Source organism: Anser brachyrhynchus (assembly GCF_964034855.1).
Source record: "Anser brachyrhynchus genome assembly, chromosome: 1".
Classification (NCBI taxonomy): domain Eukaryota; kingdom Metazoa; phylum Chordata; class Aves; order Anseriformes; family Anatidae; genus Anser; species Anser brachyrhynchus.
In genome coordinates, this window is record NC_137694.1 from 134,941,771 (window position 1) to 134,968,195 (window position 26,425).

Here is a 26,425-nt window from a genome sequence, read left to right on the forward strand (position 1 = left end):
AATTTAGCTGTATCAAATCCTGAGTCTTCAAGTCTTGCAAGAGTCCTTACAGTAATGTCAAGTTTACAGAGGCTCTTGGGAGATCTGCTTCAGATACTACAGTCAAAAATATATTTGCCAGTAAAAGACTGAAAGCTAGACAATGTGCCTTGAGAGGAAAGTTGGAAAAGCTAAGAACTTACTGCCCAAGGTCCCTGAAATAGCATTTTTAGAGGGAAGAGTTCTGAAAGACAAACTCCCAAGCTGTCCCTTAGAAAGTGAGAAATGACTACACTACTGAAGAGGAGAAAATTCTCTACATATATGAAAATAAAAATAATAATTGTGAAAGAGAAAACCCTAGAAATGTGACCTAGGAAAAACAATTCTCTCCTCCTATGGGTAGATAAGGTAATAAACTTAAATGACAGCATGAGTGGGATAACCAAACCAGCCACATGAGTTTGAATGCCCCAAGAAACTGCTCTATTGCCTGTTTATATTTTACTTCTAGATATAGACAACACTTCAAGAAATGATAGCCCCATCCCAAGAAGCCAAATAGAATGACTAATACATCACTGTTGAGGTTTCAAACTCCAGTTTTTATGGAGGTGAGAGGCCATCTTCATCTCCTCTTCCTATGGTTATTGTAGGCAAAACCCATTCCTGTCATAAACCCCCCCCGCATTTGATTACCCCAGCACACTCGGAGCTGCTCTTTAACTACAGACTCCATTCCCCAACCTGGCCCTGTTTTTCCTGCTTCCTTGTCCCATTAGAAATCAAAGTTCTCCACTGTTCTGGGACAGGCACTCCTGCAGATGTTTCTCAGCGTTTCTTGTCCGTGTTCTTCTTTTCCATCCCAGTTCTCTTCCCTCTCACATGGTCAGCCCCTGACCCTCCTGGTTGGCTGTGGTGGTCAGCCAAACAGAAGGGACCCATGTATTCTGGGTGCCACAGATATTCATAGGAGTTGTTATTGCAACCTGTTATTGCAAACTGTCATTGCAACACAAACCCAAATTATCTTAAGATTGCACACAGGAGAGGAGAGAGATGTATGAAGCCTAAAGTATGGGAAAAACACCTTTATCTGCTACATTCAAGACAAAGTCTTGATATGGTTTCATTCTTACATTTTTACTCCATCCTGTTAATGGTGAATGTGGCAGCTGGATACTAAACCTACTCAGATTGTCCAGGAGCCAGAAGATTTCCTGTGTCTCTCTGGGAAAAGTTGGAATGAATTCTCCCTTTGATCTTTCCTCCTCCCTCCCCCTTATCTGAGCCATACAGAACTAAGCTTGCAGGATTGGAATGATGATTTTTATCTTAAACTAATAGGTTAAAAAAATCATTTATATTTACTGGTAATTCTAACACAGAGATGTTGTGAACTATAAACTGTCATGTCACGCATAAAAGGACTGTTAATGTTCAACTCAAATTCTAGCTGTGCTCATAAGCTCCGTAAATCACATCTATAAATAGACCTGAGTTAGTGCCATGGGGAAAGCCTCTGAATATTCATAAGCCTCTCATTTCATATTTTGTCACCAGAATAAGCCTTGAAACCATAAGCAGTTTGCATCCAGTGAATTAGTGGCAAGGTAATGGCATTATGATAACAAAAATACATCAGTGTGATAAACAACGGATATCTGCAGATCATCTATATTGTCCTTGTGCGTAAAGTGAAAGACATTTATTTAAATGTCATAAGTAGCTTCTTTGATTAATAACATTAGTTGCCCTTGATGAGATGCTGTTTTCTTGAGGATATCTGGAGGCTAAATATATTATGATATTCAGAAAAGAAGAAGAAACTATCTTTTTTCATATTTTTTATATATTCTGTAATTATTATTCAGCACTTTGATGGCATTATAGAGGCAAATGACGTCTTATAAAATAAAACCTTTGTTTCTGAAGATTTTATAATTTAAAGGATCCCACATTTTTCTTCAGAAACATCTATGCATGTTGGAACACTTTTTTTTCTATATATGGTAAATCCCCTGAAAAAGAATGCTTTAGAACAATCACACTAATCATGTTTATAAAGTGGATTTGGTAATTTTTTAAGCAGAAAGCTGATGGAAAAGATATAAAAATAAATTAGTACTTTATTTCACTATTTCAAAGAATCCTTTTTTGTTGCTATTTAGAGAGGAAAAATCCATTCAAAATATATTTATTTAAAATATATAAAAGCAGAAGAAAATCTTCCAAAAAAAAAAATGGTAAAGTAACACCAATGAAATAAATTTTAGCTCAGGTTGAAGGAGCTCCAGAGGAAACTCCAGGTGTGTAACAAAGAACAGATTTTGTCTCTAATTCGTGACACAAACAACACATAAGATAATATGTGAGAAGTTTAAATGAAAAGAACAAATATTGATAAGCAGTTTAGTTATGTGAAAATCAAAAGGAAATCAGATGCCAATTGCCCAGTTATAAACAGCCCTGCTTGCAGGCAAAATATACTTTGGAGGCCACTGCAACAAAGTGATGTGGTTGAATAGCTCAGAACTCCTGAACACTTACATGAATTTTGCAGTAGGAATCAATTCAACCGTATCAAAGCTGAGTTGAAGTGTATTAATGAGTAAGTGTGAGGAAACTTCTAATATCAGTCCTTGGCTTGCAATGCTCTACACCCATATTGAGTATAAAATTCATCAAGGAGGTTATATATATATATACTGCTTTGTTTTCCAAAAAAAACTGCTTTGTTTTCTTGCCATTTTTCTTGCTTTATTTTTATTTTTATTTTTTATTTTTATTTTTTTCCTTTTTTTGGGGGGTGGATATTGGATAATATAAATTCTACTTGTTTATTTGATGTCTAAGATGCTATTGATACTTATTTCTGTGAATTCTGAAGATCAAATGTGTAATGGATATCAACCTTCAGAGCTGGGGAGGGGAAATGAGGTGTCCTCCCACATCCCCCCGTTCACAAACTTGGTCTTGACCCCGGTCATGACTTAAAGCCCAGCCAGCCTGTGTGAATTCATGCAGTTTTCTATCAATGGCACAATCTGAGTTGCTGAGAGCTTATTGCAGGCTGTAAAACTTTAACTGCAAGTAAGAAAATAGAAGAAGGAAGGAATCCAGAATGAACTCAAGACTTTTAACTTAGATGTTTTTGCAGAGGTGGCTGTCAAAGGAAAAATATTTAGTTATTAATTGCTCACATTTACATTAGTATCATTAAAACATAAGACCATGGTTACTATGGTACCAGTACTGTGAGAAACACATTTGACAACATTAATTTTCATTTGAATCATTCATTCTCATTGGGCCTCGAAGAAGGCCCAGATATGAATTCCTGTTTCCAAGCATTCCCAAGGGAAAATCTGAAATTGAGACCAATAAAAATAATTTTATCATATGTACAAGGAATGCTCAATAATATTTAAACACACAGTTTAGTTTTGTAAGGGATGTATTGCATATTGTATCATGCTGTCCAGTGTCTAATACATGAAGTAGAATTTTTATTTTACATTTTCATAACTAATAACTCTCTATCTCATTCTATTAAGGTAAAGCTTCTGAATGCATTATTCTCCTGGTGCCTCTGAAATCAGCATTTCTTTATAATACACAGAGATATTGTATCCATATTTCTCCTAGCTCCAAAAACTCAGTGCTTGCTATTTTTCTTATAAAGGCAGTAATCTCTAATACAGACAATGCATCAAGACAAACAGATTTAAATGAAAAAAAAAAGTTGAAAACGATTCTTGGTAACTTGGGCTTTCTAATAAATTAGTGATTGTAGAACTGACTGTGGTATTTGCAACAGAAACAGGCTTTTGTATTAACTGATGGGATCCCTCCTACTGCTTTGGGCCAAGATAAATGAGCATCTAATGGTCAGAAATTTGGAGTTCAGTTACCCACCTTAGCACAACTTCTGGCCTGGGCTTAATCCCGTTCTCACTGCAAGTGTATTCCATTGATGAGGCTGTTTTATTTTGTAGATGTGTTGTGTTGGCTGACATTTGTGAAATGTTCATGCTCCTCAGCAATAAGGAGCATGAATAGTTTCATGAGAGGAGAGGCAATGCTGTTCTTAAATCCTGATGCAAACCAGCAAAGCAATTGCACAACATCAGAATACATGCATTAAAAAAAAAAAAAAAAAAAAAAAAAGCACAACAGCTGTCTCAGAATTAGTTAATTAATTAGTTAATTAACTGAATTAACTGGGAACAATAGTCAAAGGCTTTCCCATGGCTGTATGAAAACATCTAAGTGAGCTTTCTATCTTGAAGACCTGCCTGTTTGGAAATAAACAAATGCAAAAGAGGATGCTACACACCCAGTAACCCAGTCTCCCCATGCACAAAGACACCCAGAGCGAGTCACTGTTAAGGTCGGAGAAATTCTTTCAGCAAATTCTGTGCTGCTATTTGACAAAGCATGTTAGGAGACTCTTGGATTTAAAGGGAAAGTAAATCCTCTAGACAAGTGCTCCTAAAGGAAAATAATTGCATAATTCTGGTTTAAGTCTTTTTGAGTAGAGATTACCAGTGATTCTAATTATATTTCACAGTTTCTTGCCACTTGACAGAGATTGTTCTGCTTTTGAAGCTCAACCTGGACTTGAGCTATGACTGTAAGAAAAAATAATTTATCTTAAACTGCTGTCATTAAAAACAGTATTAAATTAGTCCTAAGACAGTCACGAGGAAAAAGAAAATCATTTTTGAGTACCATACTCGTAAGCTGAAAGCCTCAGGCATCTAGGGGAATGAGCACTTTCCCACACTTGACCTACACTCTGGTTTCATACTTCTGTCTGGCGTTAGCTAAAGATCAGATAGTAGCATGCACTTTGAATAAAAATGGCTAAATTGACTTAGGTGTAGCAAGGTGTTCATGCGTTCCTCCTTAAACTCAAAGCAGATCTGAAGGTGGGATACGTGATGTGCATGTGTCCCTGCTGCCCTAGAGGTTTGGAAAATTGGATTAATGGTTGGAAATTCCACCAGGCTGTTTTTTTTTTTTTTTCTTTTTCAGCCCAGATAGAAAACTGGAACTATTGATAGATTTTACTTGAAAACATTAACTTGTTCTCTGTTGCTTTTTTTTTTTTTTTTAAATCTGTTTCTGGCATATTAAAAATTACGTTCAAATTTATAAGACTGCCAGACTCTGAATATTTAGACATGAACCCAAACAAACATAACATCAGTTTATAACATCAGTTCCAACCGGAAAACAGAAATCCTTTGGAACAGTCAATATTTTTAATGGAAAACATGAGAAAAGAAAAAGAGGTCTTTTAATTCCTAAGTCAAAAGAAAGAAACATTAACTTGTTTACCAAATTCCTTGAATAATATGCCCTTATAATTACAAGCACTAATAATACCAAGCCAATTTAACATTTTGTGGTGCGATACATAGTCCTGGTTTCAACTGGGATAGAGTTAATTTTCTTCCTAGTAGCTGGGATGGTGCTGTGTTTTTGATTTAGGATGAGAGTAATGCTAATAACACAGCAATGTTTCAGTTGTTGCAGAACAGTGCTTACACAGAGCCAAGGACTTTTCATCTTCTTGTGCTGCCCTGCCAGCAAGGAGGCTGGGGGTACACAAGGAGCTGGGAGGAGTGGAACCACAGCCAGGACAGCTGGCCCACAGTGGCCAAAGGGATGTCCCATACCATGTGGTGTCATGCTGAACAATAAAACTGGGAGTGTTGGCCAGGGGTTGCTGCTGCAGGGGCCAGGGTCTGGCTGGGAATCAGTTGGCTGGTAGTGAGCAATTGTGTTGTGTATCACTTGCTTTGTTCAATCCTTTTGTTGTTCTATTTTACTTTTTTCTTTCCCTTTTCATTTTTCTTTTGTATTTAACTGTCCTTATCTCAACTCATGAGTTCTTGAACTTTTCTTTTCAATTCTCTTCCACATACCACTGAGAAGGGAGTGAACAAACAGCTGGTTGCTGTTTAGCTACCTGCTGGGTTAAGCCACAACATACATGAACAAAAATGTAGTTTTGACCTAGCCTGTTAAAATTCTCCAAGATTTATCAGTTTGAAGAAATATGTCCACATTGAACATACCAACATCACTATTCACATAAGGAATTCAGGCCAACAAATTAGCAATGTTCCTCTCTTACAGTCTTTACACTGTGGTTTTCCATATTACTCAGTTCACATCTTTACCTGTACTTCAGTAGTCTGTAGTAAGACCATTTCTGACTACATCACTATAGCAAGCAAAACCAAGAAAACCTGCTTCTTGTAGAACTTGAAACTTTAAACTCACACATACTACTTAAAGATCAGATCAAAAAAGACCTAAAAAGCACCTACACCCATTGAAACTCAGCAATCTGGCACAATTAGAAACCCCGATGTATTACAATTTCCTTTAGGTCAGCTGCAAGAATTAGAAGACAGTTATAATAGAAAATAGACCTCAAATTTAATTCACACAGATTTTAAACTCATAGCTATAGACCTTAGGTCTCCTTAGGTGTTTTCTCTACATTCTTTGATTTTTCCACATGGCACTACTCTTCATGTCATTACACCAAAATTCATAATAGCAATCCCAAAAGAATGTTAGGGATGATGAGGTCTTGACTCCAGATTTATGAAATTCCATTCACGATGTACAGAAGAACAATGTTTTACAGCCAAAGGATTAAAAATGTAAAGAAACTTTGTGATCAGGCAGCCATATATGCGGCTCAATTGCTCCCAGAGGAGTTAAGGAATACTTTGTATATGAAATGAGTAGCAGAGTGTAGAATTACAGTTCTGTGCTTTGGGCGACAAGGAGTTCAACATTAAAATGGTTAGGACATGCATGAAGAAACAGGATGTACAAAACCTTTTAAGCAGATAATATCAAATATGAATATCTGTCACAAAGGACATTCCACAGAAGGAAAATTATGATTTTTCCCCTAGTAAATACTCATCTGTCCTGGTTTTGGTTAGGATAGAGTTAATTTTCTTCCTAGTAGCTGGGATGGTGCTGTGTTTTTGATTTAGGATGAGAGTAATGCTAATAACAAAGCAACGTTTCAGTTGTTGCAGAACAGTGCTTACACAGAGCCAAGGTCTTTTCAGCTTCTCGCTCTGTCCTGCCAGTGAGGAGGCTGGGGGTGTACAAGGAGCTGGAAGGGGACAAAACCAGGACAGCTGACCTGAAATGTCCAAAGGGCTATCCCATACCATATGGCGTCATGCTGAACAATTAATATGGGGTGGCTGGATGGGGTTGGGGTGGGGCGCTGCTCAGGGATGGGATGGGCATCACTCAGCGGGTTTTGAGCAATTGCATTGTGCGTCATTTGTTTTGTACACATCATTATTATTAGTATTTTTATCATTATGATTTTCCTCTCTTTCTTGTCCTAATAAACTGTCTTTATCTCAATGCACAAACTCATTTTTTTCCCAATTCTCTCCCCCATCCCACCGAAGGAGTGAGGGTGAGCAAACGGCCGCGTAGTGCTTAGCTGCTGGCCAGGTTAAATCACAAGAACATCTTATTCAAGGATTATTTCAACACAGGTAATAGATTCATTATGAAATACTACTTTCTGAGCAATTAGAAAATGGTGTTACCTGTAGGGTGGGCTTAACCGTTAGGGTTAGTATTTTATTCCATGTAGGTAATAGATGGTGGGTAGTTAAAAACAAGTCTTTGAGAATGGCAGTAGAATCCCAAAACACATGGTGTTTCAAAATGATGCTGTGGAAAAATGTTGACCAATACTACTTTTGCAAAATGCCTCTTTGTAGAGTAGTATGAATGAAGTATATCAGTAAATCTGAGAGGACAAATTTTGCGTAAAGGGCACTGGATAGGCCCTGATCATGCACAAGTTGAACACACGGAACAAACTTGTGACTTCTGTATATATATAATAGCATATAGGAAAAAAAGTCATTCATTATAAAGAAGACCAAAAGAAATTTCACAAACTGGCATTTTTACAGTTTTCAGTATTATTGAACAATGTCAAAAGCAGTAAATGTATGCGTGTTGTGGTTTTACATGGCAAGGTTTTGGTAGTGGGGGGCTACAGGAGCGGCCTCTCTGGGCAGAGCTCAGCAGCTGCCCCCTGTTAGATAGGGGCCAGTTTCAGCTGGCTCCAAAAGGACCTGCTGCTGCTTAGAGCCCAGACAGTAAGTGATGTTGTTTGCACCTCTCTAAGAGCATATTTAAGAAAGGAAGAAAAACTTCTGCACAACAGCAGCTGGGAGAGTGAGGAGTGAGAAGCAGCCCTGCAGCCCCCAAGGTCAGTGCAGCAGGAGGGCAGGAGGTGCCCCAGGCAGGCAGCAGCAGTTCCCCTGCGGGCTGTGGAGAGGCCCCTGGTGGAGCAGGCTGTCCCCCTGCAGCCCATGGGTCCCACACGGAGCAGATCTCCACGCTGCAGCCCGTGGAGGAGCCCCCGGTGGAGCAGGTGGATGTGGCCTGGAGGAGGCTGCGGCCCATGGAGAGCCCCCGCAGGAGCAGGCCCCGGGCCGGAGCTGCAGCCCGTGGAGAGGAGCCCACGCAGGAGCAGGGGGTCTGGGGGGAGCTGCCGCCCGTGGGGGACCCGTGCTGGGGCAGTTTGCTCCTGGGGGATGGACCCCGTGGTACGGAGCCGTGTGGGAGCAGTTCCTGAAGAGCTGCTGCCTGTGGGCAGCCCCCGCAGGCTCAGTTCGGGCAGGACGGCATCCCGTGGGAGGGACCCCACGGGGAGCAGGGGCAGGGAGGGACCAAGAAGGAGCAGCAGAGATGGAGCGTGAGGGACTGACCGCAGCCCCCATTCCCTGTTCCCCTGCACTGCCGCTTGGGGCGAGGATGTAGAAGAGGATGGATGGGGGTGTTAGTGTTGGGGAGAATCGAATGGATGTTCTATTAATGTTTCTCAGGTGATGGATCATACGGTATAATTAAATATTATTAAATGTACTTACATTATCAAGTAATCTATGTATACTGGAAACCTAGGGAGTACACTGAACATTTAAAGGAATCGTTGAAGGGAAACCCTGGGAGGGAATAGGTACAACCTGACCTTGGATAAGGGCCTGGAGATGATGAAATGAGTTGAAGCAGAACCAAGGAACGGAGGGAGCATGCGTTGAGTGAGAAAGGTGAAAGAGTTCAGCGGAGAGGAAGACTCCTTACTTCATCTGGACGACCACCTGGACGACCACCAGAGTGCGCCACGCATGTGCAAAGGGGAGGGGAGCTAATTAGAATGAAAAGCGAGGCTGATGTTGCAACCTGTAATGAATATGTATACCTGACGCAATATTGTATGTATAAATAACGGCTGGGAAGTAACGGGACTTGAAGCCAGATTTGGGCACCTGCCCCGGCTTCCAGCGCTGAATAAAGCACCTTCATATAATCACTTGGTGGTTATGTGGTTGCTACGCTAACATTTTGGCGACCCAGATGGGACAGCGTGGGCACTGCTGAGGCGGATCGTGTCTCGGTTTCGCTCCAGCCGGCACCGAGGGATTCTCGGGGAGCAGTCGACCACGACCGACCTCCGCTGCTCACGACGTACCACTGGAGTGGTAAGCAAAGGTGCTTTCAACTTTGGGTATTCGGTACCGATTTGGTTGGGAAAGCCTGCCGGTCAGACGCGGCGAAAGCCACGCTCGGTTGGGCAGGGAGCTCCCGGGGTAAGCCTAGGCGCCGTCCGTTAGACAGAGCGAAAGCTCTGCAGGTTCGGCATTGGTAACTGTATTGGTTTGTGCTGAAGGGTCAGCACCTGGTATTATTGGTATGTAGAAAGCGTGCTGCTGCTGCTCCGGCAGCTTTTTGCGAAAGCACGCTGCTGCTCCGGCAGCTTTTGGGAAAGCACACTGCTGCTCCGGCAGCTTCTGGAAAGTGTGCTGTTGCTGCTCCGGCAGCTTTCGGGAGAGTGTGTTGCTGCTCCGGCAGCTTTCGGGAGAGTGTGTTGTTGCTCCAGCAGCTTTCGGGAGAGTGTGTTGCTGCAGCTTTCGGGAGAGTGTGTTGTTGCTCCGGCAGCTTTCGGGAGAGTGTGTTGTTGCTCCGGCAGCTTTCGGGAGAGTGTGTTGTTGCTCCAGCAGCTTTCGGGAGAGTGTGTTGTTGCTCCAGCAGCTTTCGGGAGAGTGTGTTGCTGCAGCTTTCGGGAGAGTGTGTTGTTGCTCCGGCAGCTTTCGGGAGAGTGTGTTGTTGCTCCGGCAGCTTTCGGGAGAGTGTGTTGTTGCTCCAGCAGCTTTCGGGAGAGTGTGTTGTTGCTCCAGCAGCTTTCGGGAGAGTGTGTTGCTGCAGCTTTCGGGAGAGTGTGTTGTTGCTCCGGCAGCTTTCGGGAGAGTGTGTTGCTGCTCCGGCAGCTTTCGGGAGAGTGTGTTGCTGCAGCTTTCGGGAGAGTGTGTTGTTGCTCCAGCAGCTTTCGGGAGAGTGTGTTGCTGCAGCTTTCGGGAGAGTGTGTTGCTGCTCCGGCAGCTTTCGGGAGAGTGTGTTGCTGCTCCGGCAGCTTTCGGGAGAGTGTGTTGCTGCTCCGGCAGCTTTCGGGAGAGTGTGTTGCTGCTCCGGCAGCTTTCGGAAGAGTGTGTTGCTGCTCCGGCAGCTTTCGGGAGAGTGTGTTGCTGCTTCGGCAGCTTTCGGGAGAGTGTGTTGCTGCTCCGGCAGCTTTTGGGTCCGTATCATAAGCTCAAAATGAAAAACATTAAAGAAATTCTGGGAAAAGATGTACCTATCCCGCGGACATCCCCGCTGGGGTGTTTGCTAGCACACTGGAAAGAGGGAGGTTTTGGTCAAGAAATGCGGAAAGGAAAGCTGATTGATTATTGTAATATTTGGTGGCCACAGTATAAACTAGAGGACCAAGAAACTTGGCCTGAGAATGGAACATTGCAATATAATACAATTTTACAATAATGCTATTTTGTAAGTGGGAAGGAAAATATGATGAACTGCCGTATGTGGAATTATTCTTTTATTTGCGCCGAAAGCCTGAATGGCAGCATGCTTGTGGAATAATGGTGCTTGAAGTTTAAACTGAGGAACGTTGTTGTGCATGTACTAAGGAGGGACGCTGTATACAGCATCAGGCAATAGAGAATAATAAGTATTATGGGAAATAATATAATATAATAATATAATAATGTATATAATAATATAATAATGTATATAATAATATAATAATATAATATAATAATATAATAATGGAAATATTGATCTGGAAGTTGCGCCGTCGGCTCCGCCGGAAGAGCCAGGACAGGGAGGGAAAAGAGAAAAGGAAGATAGCAGTAGTGATGGAGAATCCCCGACTTTAGCCTCCCCTGTGTCACATAGGACCCGGCAACAGCGAAGGGCAGGGGAAACTATAAATGAAGAGGGAAGGAAAATAATCGCTCCCCTCAGGCAAGGAGTGGGGACAGAAGGACCGGTATATGTTAAGGTGCCTTTTTCAGCTGGGGATTTAATGATATGGAAGCAAGCAGCCGGCACCTACAGGGAAAACCCAGATAAAGTAGCTAGGATAATGAAAATGATAATTAAAACCCAAAATCCCGATTGGGATGATCTCCAGGTGATCCTGGATACTTTGATGGATTCAACAGAAAAAGACATGGTATTACGGGCAGCCAGAGAGAGAGCCCGAGAAGATATACGTAATGGATTAGTGCTTGGAAACCTAGATCAAAACTTCCCCACCGAGGATCCCCAATGGGATTATAACACAGGGGATGGAATAAGGAGGCTGAAAAGATATCAAGATTGGGTACAAATCGGGGTACAGAATGCCATGCCCCGGACCATAAATTGGTCAAAATTATATAATGTCAGGCAAGAAAAAGCGGAATCACCTTCCGCCTTCTTAGAGAGATTGAAAGAAACTGCTAAGAAATATACAGATTTAGACGTAGAGACTGAGCAAGCTAAAGCTCAATTAGCACTCATTTTCTTGGGACAAGCCCAAGAGGATATTAGGAAGAAATTGCAAAAGTTAGAAGGTGCAGATTTGAGAAATTTGGATAGGCTGTTGGAAATAGCCTGGAAAGTGTATAATAACAGAGAAAAGGAAACAACAAAAAGGCAACAACAGAATTTATTAGCAGTAATTCAAGGGAGAGAACATCTAAGGGATAGGGGAAGAGGAAATATTAACGGTCGAGGTAGAGGAACAAGGAGAGGCTACCCGAGCTCAGGGGGAAACCGGCTGGGTTTTAACCAATGTGCCCATTGTAAGGAGGAGGGTCATTGGAAAAACGAGTGCCCTCTCCGTGGACAGCTAACTATTGGTGGGGGAAATTTGTTCCGAAACCAAGAGGCAGCTAGGGCGATGGTTCTGGGGGAGTATAGCAGCTGACTAGGAGATCCGGTAGTAGAAACTAAAGAGCCCTTGGTAAAAATTCAAATAGGAAATAAGGAAGTAAAATTTCTAATTGATACAGGGGCCACATATTCAGTGCTCAATAGATTAAGTGGTAAAATAGGGGAAAAGAAGACTACTATTGTAGGTGTCACCGGGAAGGAGGAAATACGGCCGTTCTTACAACCCCTTGATTTACGGTTTGGAGGCAAAGAAATTACGCATGAATTTTTATATGTACCTGAGTGCCCTATTCCTCTTTTGGGACGGGATTTGCTAACTAAACTAAACGCTACCATAATGTTTGAAGATGGAGAATTGATTATGAAAATCCCGGAATCAAAAGTGGGACAAATATTAATGATTAAAGAGAAGGCTGTTCCTCATATACCAAAAGAGGTAGAAAATGCAGTAATGCCTGCTGTCTGGGAAACAGACGTGCCTGGAAAATCAAAACTAGCCCAGCCAGTAAAAATTGAACTTAAGGAAGGGGCCCGACCGGTACGGATTAAACAGTACCCGTTGAAGCTAGAAGCTAGGCTAGGGATAGTAAAGATTATAGATAAATTTCTTAGCTACCACATTCTGGAGGAATGCAAATCTGAATATAATACCCCAATTTTCCCGGTAAAGAAACCTAATGGGGAATACAGGCTAGTGCAGGACCTTAGGGCAATAAACGAAATAACAAAAGATATTCACCCAGTGGTGGCTAATCCTTATACATTGTTAACATCTGTAAAAGAGAAATATAAGTGGTTTACGGTAATTGATTTAAAAGACGCCTTCTTCTGCATACCCATTGACAAGGAAAGTAGAAAGCTTTTTGCTTTTGAATGGGAAAATCCACGGAACGGACGAAAGATGCAACTAACCTGGACAAGGTTGCCTCAAGGATTCAAGAATAGCCCGACCCTCTTCGGCAGTCAACTAGCTAAAGAAATAGAAGACTGGATTAACCAAGAACAGATCCAGGTACCAAAGGACCGATACTTGCTGCTACAATATGCGGACGATATATTAATAGCTACCGAAGGAGAGTCGGAATGTATTCAGGTAACTATTGATATTTTGAATCAATTGGGACTAAATGGGTACAAGGTTTCTAAACAAAAGGCACAAATCGCGTGCACAACAGTAATTTATTTGGGATGTGAAATTTCTCAAGGACAAAGAAAATTGGGAGTTAACCGAATACAAGCTATTTGTGAAATCCCCGAGCCGCGAAATCTGCACGAACTACGGGCTTTCCTAGGTATGGCCGGGTGGTGCAGACTGTGGGTAATGGACTATGGACTCATAGCAAAGCCCCTCTATGAAACCCAAAAGGCCTGTACATTTACCTGGGGAAAGCCACAACAAGAGGCCTTTAAGAAATTAAAAGAAGCCCTGATAAAGGCGCCTGCCTTGGGCTTGCCGGACTTATCAAAGGACTTTCAGCTGTTTGTGCATGAGAGACAACGATTGGCATTAGGAGTACTGACCCAGCGACTTGGGAGCTGGAAAAGACCTGTGGGGTATTTTTCTAAACAATTGGATGCGGTAAGCGCCGGATGGCCCTCGTGTTTAAGGGCCGTGGCAGCCACAGTCCTTTTAATACAGGAAGCCAGGAAGCTCACATTAGGGAAACGAATTGAAGTGTTCGTGCCACATATGGTGACTACGGTATTGGAGCAAAAGGGGGGCCATTGGCTATCGCCCAGCCGAATGATGAAATATCAAGCTATACTAACTGAGCAAGATGATGTAATCTTAAGAACTACTAACCTATTGAACCCAGCAGTGTTTCTAGGAACAACTGCGGAGGAGGGAGACCTCAGTCATGATTGCGTGGAGATCATCGAACATACCTATGCCAGCAGAACAGACTTAAAAGATCAGCCTCTGGAGAGACCAGATTGGGAACTTTTCACAGATGGAAGCAGCCTCGTGGAAAATGGGACTCGTTATGCAGGATACGCAGTAACTACATCAAAGGTAGTGATCGAGGCAAATTCCCTACCTCCGGGGACTTCAGCCCAACGAGCAGAAATAGTCGCCCTGACGCGGGCCCTGGAACTAAGCGAGGGTAAGAATGTGAATATTTGGACAGATTCAAAATATGCATTCGGGGTAGTCCACGTACATGGGGCATTATGGAAAGAAAGGGGAATGCTATCCTCACAAGGGACTAATATAAAATATCAGGAAGAAATATTGAAATTAATAACAGCTGTACAGAAACCCCAACAGGTGGCCATAATGCATTGTAAAGCCCATCAAGGAGGGGCGTCAGAGATTGCAGAAGGTAACAGACTGGCAGATTTGACGGCCCGGAAGGTTGCGCGTGAAGTATGGAAAGCAATGGCTCTAATTCCATCGAAGGTAGGCCTCTCTTGTTTTAAATTACCTAAAAACCCAAAGTATTCAGCAGAAGATGAGAGACTTGCAAATTTGATGAAGGCCCAGAAGAATCCTGACGGCTGGTATGTGACTGCGACAGGACAACTTATAGTGCCTCCTATAGTAATGCGAGAAATCTTACAAATAAAACATAATGAATGTCACTGGGGTGCAGGAGCAATGGTGACCTATTTGAAACGAGGTGTCATCTCGGTACACATGTTAACAATGGCAAAGTCAGTAATGTCAAAATGTGAGCTTTGCTTAAAGAATAACCCGGTAGCAAGGAAACATGCTGAGATGGGGAGAATTAGAGCTGGAATAGAGCCTGGAGATTACTGGCAAATAGATTTCGTGGAACTGCCTAAAGCAAGAGGTTATAAATACCTATTGGTAGGGGTTGATACTTTTTCAGGATGGCCGGAGGCCCTTCCCTGTCGCACCAACCAAGCAAAGGAAACGGTAAAATGGTTACTACAGGAAATAATCCCTAGATTTGGTGTACCATTGGGTATTTCTTCAGACAGGGGACCACATTTCATTGCCAATGTGGTTAAGGAGGTTAGTAGGTTACTGGGAATCACCCAGAACACCCTATCCCACTTACTCCACCCCCATCCTATAGTACTAGCGTTAACAAGCAGGCATAGAGGAATCAATAAGATAGTAGACTAACGAAGATGCGTTAAGATTATACTTACTAATCTCTATATCAAGTTATACTCACTAACCTCTACTAACCTGATTCAACCTAATAGTAATGAAAATACTTGCTCTTGGTATGAGTGAAGTATTTTCAAAGGGGGGAAATGTTAGTGTTGGGGAGAATCGAATGGATGTTCTATTAATGTTTCTCAGGTGATGGATCATACGGTATAATTAAATATTATTAAATGTACTTACATTATCAAGTAATCTATGTATACTGGAAACCTAGGGAGTACACTGAACATTTAAAGGAATCGTTGAAGGGGAACCCTGGGAGGGAATAGGTACAACCTGACCTTGGATAAGGGCCTGGAGATGATGAAATGAGTTGAAGCAGAACCAAGGAACGGAGGGAGCATGCGTTGAGTGAGAAAGGTGAAAGAGTTCAGCGGAGAGGAAGACTCCTTACTTCATCTGGACGACCACCTGGACGACCACCAGAGTGCGCCACGCATGTGCAAAGGGGAGGGGAGCTAATTAGAATGAAAAGCGAGGCTGATGTTGCAACCTGTAATGAATATGTATACCTGACGCAATATTGTATGTATAAATAACGGCTGGGAAGTAACGGGACTTGAAGCCAGATTTGGGCACCTGCCCCGGCTTCCAGCGCTGAATAAAGCACCTTCATATAATCACTTGGTGGTTATGTGGTTGCTACGCTAACAGGGGTACGTGTTTTTAGTTTCTTTTCTTTGTTTCTCACTTCTCTAGCTTGCTAGTAATAGGCAACAAACTTTACTAATCTCCAAAGTCTGAGACTGTTTTGCCCATCATGATAATTGTTGAGTGATCTTCCTGCCCTTATCTCAACCCTTGAGCCCTTTGCATTGTCTTTTCTCCCCTTTCCCCTTGAGGAGGGGGAGTGAGGCAGAGGTTGTGGTGGAGCTCAGATGCCCACGTGAGTAAAACCACCATAATGTGTCGTTCCCTACTTCCTCGTTATGGGTTTCTTCAGTTTTGTTGACACCATTGTAGAGTTCGGAGGAAAAATGAAGAAAAGTTTTAAGAGAAGTTTAGGGGAGGGAAAAGGTGAAAAAAGTCTGACATTTTTCTATTTAAGTATATTTTGACCTGCAGTTTTATCAATAAATAGATATGCTGGAATAATATGCAGAAAGAATATAAGAACATGCTCAGATCAGTTCATGCAGCTTGTCTTGGCTCTAGTAATAGTTAATAAAGATTTTTAAGGGAAAGATGACAAGTACAGAGTGATCCTTTCCCTAGCATAATCTACCGTATTCCAATAATTGGTAGTTTAATTGTTTCCTAAGTCAGCATTTAATATTTCAGTGAAGTATTTCATATTCCTGTTAAATGTCTCCTCTGTAATTTTGTCTTTGATATTTTTGGAACTAATTTATATTTTTATATTTTTGTTCTCTGCTGTATTGATGAGTTCTACTACTTACATGCACTGGATGAAAAACAGAACAAAACAATTCTTTTTAATTTCAAGTTGTCATTTCAAGCCAGTTTCTTGTTTTTTAAGAAACAGTGAATGACCATTTACATTCACTTTCTCTATGTCATCCTGATTTTGTAGATTAATTCTGTGTTGCCTTATATCTGTTTTCCAAGCAATCCTTTCCTTTTACTGAAGATGTTTTGTTCCTTTGTTGCTTTTCTCCCTAGTGGAAGGTTTTCAGATTAAATGACCAGAACTGCATATATTAAGTACATGAATGACAATGAAGGTGCTTAAGTTATATAGGCAGTAGCAGAATGACATCTGTTTAATTCTCGAGTTCTTTTCTAATATTTTCTGATATACAATTTTTTTTTCTCTCTCACTGTTACCACCATTTAGCAGATATCACATAACAACTGTCCAAGAGTTCTTTCCTGAGACATTTTTGCCTTTAAATCATTAAAGCCCATCACTATGGGCTTTATATGTAATACAGATTGGCTGAGTCTGAACATATAACTTTGGAATGGTGTACATAGGTAAAATGAGCCCCATGTGTATCAAAAGCTAGGAAAACTAGGGAATATGTGCATGCCACCTCAGATTAATTACTTAGAATATTTTGATTTAGGTCTTGCTTAAAGCTCTCCTTACCAGGTTGACCATCCTGTATGTTCAGACACCTGAGTCCACTTCTTTTATATATATATATATAAAAGAGAGGTTCAGGCTAAGTAGAGACTGAAGACACTGACTCTCTTACTAGAGTAAGAGACTGTTTCCCCATGAGGACAGTGAGGCAGTGGAGCCAGGTGTTCCCTAGAGGCTGTGCTGTCTACATCCTTGGAGGGTTTTAAGCCCCAGCCAGATCAGGCCCTTAGCAACCTGTTCTGACCCAAGAGCTGGCACTGTTTTGGGCATGTGTTGGGTTGGAGACCTAAGTAGGTCCCTTTCTTCCTGAGTTATCCCATGATTCTGTGGAATGTAAGTGGTACAATCAACAAAATCCTATATCAGAGACTCAATTGACTAGAAAATGATTAAGTAATTCTATAAAATTATTTAACAAGAATAGAATTCTCCTTGAAGTTACAGCGACCATGTAGAACTGCCCCCAGCGCTAAACAACTGAAAGATTTCAGTTAAGTTTAATTACCCATTTCCCTTATCTGAGGGTTAGAAAACTAGTACGTTACAGTAGGAACCCTGTAGATTCTCTTCTTTTGACTTCTGCTCTGTAAGATGGTAAAATTTTGAAGTAAACGGGAAAAAAAAATCACAGATATTATCACTGTAGCACTGTACTCTCAATCTAATAATTTTTTAACATTATTTTCCTTGGGCCCATTTTGAACACACAAATATATGCACACCTATCTGTATCTCTCTCCATGCATATTCTAGGTGAGAAAAATCTAGGGTTTAAAAAGTGCCATTATTAAATTATTTTACAAGACATACATAGTTTACATAGGTAATATAAATTATTGTTCGAAGAGTTATAATACATATTTTTCTTGATGACAGCTCTTTTCTGGGCTCTTTTGTGATGTAAGAAACCCGCTAGGAGCTTTTCCTGGACTGGGGGAGGGACAGAGGAAAGGCTGTGGGGAATTATCTCCTATACAGGAAATACTGGAAAGAATGGTCTTTTGTGGAATAAATGTTGCTAACAGCTGGGAGGACTTCCAAAGGTATGCTGTTAAACTTTACCTCTACCATTTTGATTTGCTGCTGTTGTAAGAAAACCTAAATATAATACCTCAATACTTAAATATAAAAGCCTATGTATCCTAAATCAGAGTTTGAGCTACCAGTCTCAAACTTACTGGAAAAGTTTACTTATATAGTAAATAACACTCTGTCTTGGGGAGAACCTTAGCCTGGATGATGATTGCTAATATTTATCCTTCTCCAAATGGTCATGACCTACAGCTGGAAACATTCTTGGAGATGAACATCCTCAAGTTCAATTCCAAGTTGATTCTGAGGATCACCCCAAAAAAGAACACAGAACTTTCTATTCTACTATTTATTTTTTTTCCTCCTATAACTGTGTAGGACTTGCTTTGCTGAGGCAAAGCTCCACAAATTCTAGAAGAGCTAGGTCACTTCACACTCATTCAGATTCTGGCGGAAGATTTCATGTTCGGAATATTTTATCGGGGACACTGTAATAGAAAAACTTAGAGAGTACAGTTCACTTTATGCTCTCAGATAAATTAACAGTTACTTTCAAATATGACCTTCACTAGAAGTCCAACAAAAAATGACAAAGACTTAAAACCTTTTGGGAAAATTCCTTCCTGAGGATCTCTAGTTCCTTCAGAAACTAAGAGAGCTTATGTATATCCTGTCTCTTATCTCTTATGAATAAGTCAAGAGCATCTTGAATACTGTTTTTTGTTTTAGTAATTTGCATGGATTTGGAAGATAACAGCAAGTCAGAAAAGCCAAAAGCAATGTCTGAACTGTTTCTGATTTTCATCTTGTAGTGCTTAACAATATCATTTATAATATAGGGAGAAGAGAAGAATGTTTAAACCACATTGCTAAGAAATTACCTTATTTCCATGGACAGATTCCTCTCCATGGCCCTACAGGCAGACAGGGCTGACACGTTTTCCTTATTCCACATGGAATTCAGCAGTTCAGGCACTAGCCTTAGTGAATCCACACAAGTTCACTGCATACGAGGATATCTTATATGATTTTTTTTTCAAAACAAAGATTTTGCCAGAAGCAAGGCAGTGGTTGGCTGGCTTAGTGAGAGGTATTTTATCTAATCAGAGTTTTGAGTTTACCCTATGGGCATAATACGTGCCTTAATACTTCTCTATATATGGAATAAGGATCTGTTTTACATCTTGTTAAAAATGTGAACTTTTCCAGTGTATCTGTACCTGTTAATTTGAATTCCAAGATTGTTTTTTGGAAATTTTCCTTTATCTTATAGTGGAAGCTTAGAAAGCTTATGTCACACAGCTGTCAGAGAAAAACTGGGCATTTTTTTTTTACTGCAAGACTGAGCTTTCTTGTCTGGAGAACTTACCTGACATCAACTGCATTATAAAAGCTCATATTATTATAGCTATCACCTTCCTCTTTTGCTGCTATGAGGGGGAAGCAGATATGGAAATCAGTGAGGGAAGTTATGTCCACTGAAGTCACCACACAAGCTTTGCTGGTGACTTCATGACAGGAAGGTGGTAGTCTAAGTTTTCAGGGACAATTTGGGAAGGAAATGCTCAAGAAAAAGGACAAAGAAGAGTTATTGACAAGAAATATAAAGATCCTACATACAAGAGGGAGAAGAAGAGAGAGAAGTGCCAGAAGAAAGAAAAAAAGAAACAGGAGAAATTAAAAAAGATTTTCAGGTCGTTAGCGTAGTGATACAAGTAAGAATATTCTTGGAGAATTTTATATAATACATATATATATAACAGTTGGATCTATTCGAATGCATATTTTCTAATCATCTCTCCAAGAGTGCTCCAAGCAAAAGTTTGAAAACACTGCGTTAAAGATACAAAAATCAAAAATGTAAATGTAGGGGAACAGCAGCTGTCTCATTAAAACTTTTTGTAAGTAAGATTTCCTATGGAACTGCCTATTACCTAATGAAACAACTGTGTTCCATACTGCAGTTGATGCTTCACATTTAAATTTATTTATTTGATAGCACATGTACGATTTAATTACAGTACTGCCTGGAAAACTGTATCCCATTTTGTTAGGTGGCAAGAATAAGCATAATTCTGGTCCAAAAATGCATATTATTTATCTAGACAACAGAGAGAAATTGTACGACAGAGGAAATAACTGTTTTACTTAGGAAAGACAGATTCAATAGAGAATCGGGGTAGTAGGCATCTCTTTCTATTTACAGGCATGTTTTAAATGCCTAATCTCTCTTCTTTTTGTAGGTCATGGAGAGAAAGGTGCAGATTATCTGATCTATTTTAGATCATTGTTGCAGTTTAAGTGTCTAATGACAAATACCTAGTGGTGCCCATTTCTGTGTATTCTCTGTAGCTGATATTGAGACAAGTAGCTCAGATATAACTTTTTTTTTTTTCAAAATTAAAATTAATTTCAGAACACATTAATTTATCTCTATTACAATCCTTATGTAGAGGACGCATATATATATCGGTTTCAACATGGACAGAACATCAGAACATTTCTCTGAAAACACAGAAAATAAAAACATGAATAACATTTAACTTCAGAATTATCAGTCCTTTATTAGAAAGGACACTGACATTGATCATGGGAAAACATGACTTAACCCTGTAGTCTTCCTGCTTCAGATTCTGTGTCAGGGTACTAAATTGGCATTCTGAGAGGTGCTTTCTCTCTCATCTTGGTGCTGCTCCATTTTATATAAAAAAAAAAAAAGTTATAAGCACAAATAAATTATGTCTAACACAATTAGGTCCATACACACATCAAACATTGCAGTACTGGTTAGTCTGTGACCTCCCACTCTTTCATTTTCACTTGTTATTTTTGCAGAACTTGAGAAATGTTAAAAAGAGAAAAAAATCAAAACACTCAAATAGGAGAGCTTCTTTGTGTGCTGTAACTTGCTTGTTGCAAGGCAAGAACAGGGCTGCATCTTCCCAAATACGAAACTGCATTGAGTGAATGGTGACTGCCTGTGTCACCAGCTGAGAGAGACAACCCAGTGCATCTGGAGAGAGATTTTTTCTGGGCCGGAGGGTTCTCACCATAGCCAGACATAATGTATTATGCTTTTTAACTCTTGCAGTTACTGACAGGATAGAAACAAATGCTCGTTCCTTTGTAACCTTGGCTTTGCAGTAGTGACAGAGACAACCTTTTAAGTGCTGTGATGCTTTCACCTACTTTCTTACCTGCCTTCATATAGCCATTCCTTCATATTGACACCTTCCACATACACATCTGTTTTCTTATTTAGCAGTCTTTTTTTTTTTTTGTCTTTTTTTTTGGGTCTTTTTTTCTTTCCATCTATCTTTGGAAGTACTACTTTTAAAAGTCCAGGTGGATTTCTCACAGGATAAATCTACCACAATTAGAAACCCACTACAGAAGCTATTTGGATGTGTGTTACAGAAATCATAATGATGATGACTGAGCTGATGGGAGCCTGTGACATTTTGTTGTTTTTGAGGAAATCCTTTGTTTCAGCAAAAAACTTATTTGGTACCTTTCCTAAAATGCTAACATTGCTTTCCATTATTGAATACTTCTTTCCAATTAGGTTTTGTTTGTAGTTTGTTTCTAGTTTAAAAGAATCTGTGTGTGGTGAGCACAAGTAATATAAGCTTCCTGGTCCAGTTGGTATATTTACATTTTACGTATTGGTAGGATTAATTTAAAAAAATTACTGATTTACTATCATTATTGAGTGATTATTGAGTGTGGTACTGCACAAGGTTCCTGACTATATTTTGCATTTGAGACTTTGAAAACATCCTCCAGAAACAGCTATTGATTTCACAAAGAACTTGCAGAAATATTTTCAGCAGTGGACTCTAATTTAAAACTCTTGCAGAAAAAGGAAGGAAAGGAAGGCAGGTGTGATAGATACTTCAATGAGTCAAGAAATGTTCCCACAGGAGAGTCAATTTTTACATTATTTATGTCTCTTTTCAACTGTGAATGTTTAACAGCGTGGATAAAGCAATGAATTCTCTGGTATGTGCTCCCTTCACTTACAACACAGCAATACCAGAGCTGAATTTTTCTGCAAGATTATTCCTGAGAAATTGCTAATTTTCAGCAGTATACATTTAGCAAGACACAAGGAACAGCTTCAAAGGAACAGCTTCATTTCTGCCCAGCTGATTAGATGCTGTGCATTAGTTTCAGGCCTGAAAATGATGCAGTTGCTCTCCAAAACAAACAAACATAAAATGACAGGGAAAACCATTAGAAATATGGGATCTTGTATGGGGACAAAGATGTCCCATGTCTGGGACCTTGACAAGGTCAGGGTAAGGTTTAACTTAAGATCATACTTTGACAGTCCAGTAATCCTCTTTGATGCTAATAATCTGGCTTGTGACATCCCCATGCTGACCCTTGCTCATACGGTTAGGCTCCTCAAGTAGAAAAATTTTCTCCTGTAGAAGCATTACCTTCTTTTTTCTGCACTTGCACTCACTAGGGAGATTTCATACAGCCAGGAGAAACTCTGCTGCTGCCAGAACTCTCTGGCACTTCTGAAACAAGTGAAGAAGTTAATGACCCAAAATTATTCTGAGCTATTAAAAGCTAGTGACCTAGCCTAAATGGGAGTGTGAGTCCAGCGAGGCCAGGTACCTGATACTTCTAGAAGACCCCCAAAAGAGTGGAACATCAGGTGGATAATAAAACAGATATACCAGTCCTATGTTTATGGACTGAAAATACTGCTGCAGCTGAGCTGTGTCCATAGGTTAACCTTTAAAGCAAGATTAACCTTGTCCAGCAGAACGAGCAACACCATTTGTACATAGAAGAGAAGCTGATAAGTATGTCTTCCTCTGGCTGAAAGGATTTTTTTTTTTCCTTATTCAGGTCATAAGATAAACAAATGAATCTGGAAGGGTCTGGAAGTAAATCTGGACTCCAAGGTACTAAACTGGAAGAGCCTTGGGAAATGAATACTTAAAGGAGAGAGTTAAATGGATAAGAAAGAGAATAAAGCAGCTGCAGAGGAAATTATATTGGTCTCAGGGAAAGGAGGGAAAATTGGGTTGAAGTGGGGTCCATCCATAGCAGTCTTCCATTGCGCTTCCTTTCAAGCTGCTGGTCCAGAGCTGGGAGGCAGAGAACAAATGTTGCTTGACCTCAGGTCAGTCACGTAGATCTTACAGTGCTGGTGGTGATGGGGAAAACTACATGAGCTGAAGTACCATTCACAGGACCTACAGAAGTATTTTAAGCCAGAGCAAAGATAGTGTCTATGCCCTTCACTCCAAGTTTCCTTGATTTTTTTTTTTAAAGTAATTGAGAATTGGCTGCCCTAAATTATTTTTATGCCCCACTCTTTGCTTTATGATCTCTCTTCAGGCTTTTTAACTTCCTTGTCCCTTTAGTTAAATGCCTGTGAAAGTAATACTGTAGAATGAACTTGGTGCTTACCATCTTTACAGTGATCTTTCTTCTTGTGTTCTGTACATCCACAGCTTGTCGTAATAGTTGGCTACAATTCAGGGCAGGACACTCTCTCTGAGTATGTGCACAGTATGCAGCACAAAGAGGACCCGATACTGCTTGGCCACTAGGTATTATGATAATATATAAATATTAGTAAACCAAATTTAATGAATCTCAAATTCTTCTGAGCAACTGTTTATGAACTAATTCTGTCTGCATTTGTCCTTCTCAATGTGCATGAAGAAGTTTCAATATCAATCAAGACAGCAAAAATAATTTTGGAGTTGCACTGATTGATTTAATTAAGAGGTTAATGAACAGAGAGGTGTTCTGCCCGAATTTCTTGTTGCCTCAGCTGATGGCTAGGTCGCAGTCAAACTCATTGTTTGGGACTCATCCATGAGAGAGTAGGTCAGGATGCTGAAAGTGCCATTCAGCTTATTTCTGTTATGCTAGCTAAGGCTTGCATTACTCTCACAGAACTGCAAAAGGTTTGTGCACATAATTTATGCTTGTATGCACACAACACTCGCACTTTATGGTCTGTAGGTGTTAAAGTATGTTTTCTTCCTGGATGTCATTCTTAGCTCAGTATTAGTACAGCACTAGCACTCCCCCCATACGTAGCTGCAGCTAAAGTCTGTATTCATATATAATATGGCTGTAGCTATATCCACACTGCTTTTGAAAAAGTTGAGATTTTTATTAAGTAATTCTGAAGGCATGTCATATTTTCATACAAAACAAAGTTAAAAATATTGTAAGCATTGCTCTGCTCTACCTAACAGGACATGCTGTCTGGCCATTAAAACCTGACTGCTCCCCCATAAATTCCAAACTCAGATGGAGAGATTAGTGGAACAAATTAGATTAGAGTTTATTCATTTCTTTTTATTTCTTTTCAGTCCAAGGAACTAGCAACACACATGGCATGGCTACTCATATGAACTCTGTTCTTGGGCCTTTGCTGTTAAAATGCTAAATTCAAATTTGTCCACCAGGAGAATTTAGTTGCTTGTCATAATTGTCATTGGGAATGGCAGCTAATGTTGACACAGTGTGTTTGAACGTGTTTTGAAAGCCACAAATTCAAATTTCATTAGTGCAAGCTATGGCTTTGAAACCAGAACAAGTTCATGCACTACTTAAATCATATGTTACTACGGTGTGTGACTCTTCAGGATCAAGTAGTTGTCCCCAGCTTCATTTTCTCATAAAGCAAATCACACCAAACATGCTTCAGGTGAAGCCCCACTAAATTGAGGTCCACAGTAGACTAAGAACTATGTGAAGTCTGCTTGAACCTGTAGAAATGCATCCTGGATGTGGTGGCTGAGTTTTACAGATATGTGAAGGAAACACAGAGTAACGTCAAGATTCTCAACAAGGGAATTATACACCTAAACAAGTTCCTCGAATTCTTGGAAACGGCCAGCAGCCATTCCATGGCAGCAAATCCATACAACAGTTTCAGGAATCTCTTAGCTATATGCCTTCGATACTATGGATCCAGGGCATTTTGCCGTCCTCAGGTATTTTAATATATGAGTTTGGCAGAGGCAATATTAAATCCCTTTTTCTCAAGGGAAGAAATACCTGTGCTGTTTGTGAATGACAGTTTACACTGATAGAGCTCCTCTTGTTTTCCGTATAATAGGTTTCAAACTTGCTGCATCAATCCTTATTATCCTGCCACACAGTAGTGGAAATTTTACTTAGACATTGAAGTAAGCAATTTGTGCTATGCTCTGAGTGAAGGTAGCTTACACTGCAAGACTGATTTTTTCTCATAAATTCACCCATGTGCATACTTTGTATGCTAGTACAAATCAGATACAGCTGATCAGCCTGGGCTGATGTTTTCGTTAGAGGTAGCACTGATTTTGGTAGCCAAACATGTTCTTTATAGCAAATTATTCTATCCCTTCATGATACTGTATGGTGCCACAAAAACAGACTGTTTCTTCACAGGAAAAGGCAACCAGATAGTTGTTTGTGGTCCTCGGGTCCCACTGTTTCTGAGAAATGATAAGGCTCTGACGAATCAGGTGAGACATCAATTTGCATATCATAAAACAACATCAGTCATCTTTAATTTGTGTTAGCATGCAAAGCATGCCCAGAGGTGAATTAACTGCATAAAAATGCATAATCTACAAGATATTAATACACAAATATTATGGTATATATACACCTAAGTTTTTATATAGGACACTTTTAAACTAACAAAGAATATGGTATGCACGGGTTGGTTAACAAAATAATCATTCACATGCATATTTGCTATGTGGAATATATATGTGCAGAATATAGTGGAATATCAGTTGTTGCTTTGTTTTGCTAAAACTCTGTATTGTTGTGTTGTGCCACAGTGTAGTGTGCAGTGGCACACCTCCTAAGAGTATCTCACGTGCATATCAAATGATGCCTATTCTTGAGGTGGTAAATGGATAAAGAGGTAATTACCAGAGTCAGAG

At 40.2% G+C, this 26,425-nt stretch overlaps 1 protein-coding gene across 25 annotated transcripts in view; it reads left to right on the forward strand.

Moving 5' to 3' along the window:
* Positions 1-7,523: 7,523 nt before the first annotated feature.
* Positions 7,524-26,425, forward strand: part of LOC308188283 (uncharacterized protein) — a 44,743-nt gene continuing 25,841 nt past the window's right edge. For 4 of the 25 annotated variants that reach the window (XR_013945340.1, XR_013945341.1, XR_013945342.1 and 1 more), the window contains exons 1-2: positions 7,981-8,266; positions 8,657-8,836. Coding sequence is in view for 3 of the 25 variants with exons in the window: in XM_080577166.1 (XP_080433292.1) it covers positions 23,383-23,422; positions 25,920-25,996 (117 nt within the window). In the remaining 22 variants the exon portion in view is untranslated. Of the gene's footprint in view, positions 8,267-8,656; positions 8,837-23,366; positions 23,423-23,977; positions 24,077-25,919; positions 25,997-26,425 lie in introns of all 25 variants that reach the window. The other 21 variants (XM_080577167.1, XM_080577168.1, XR_013945335.1 and 18 more) reach the window with 19 other exon arrangements.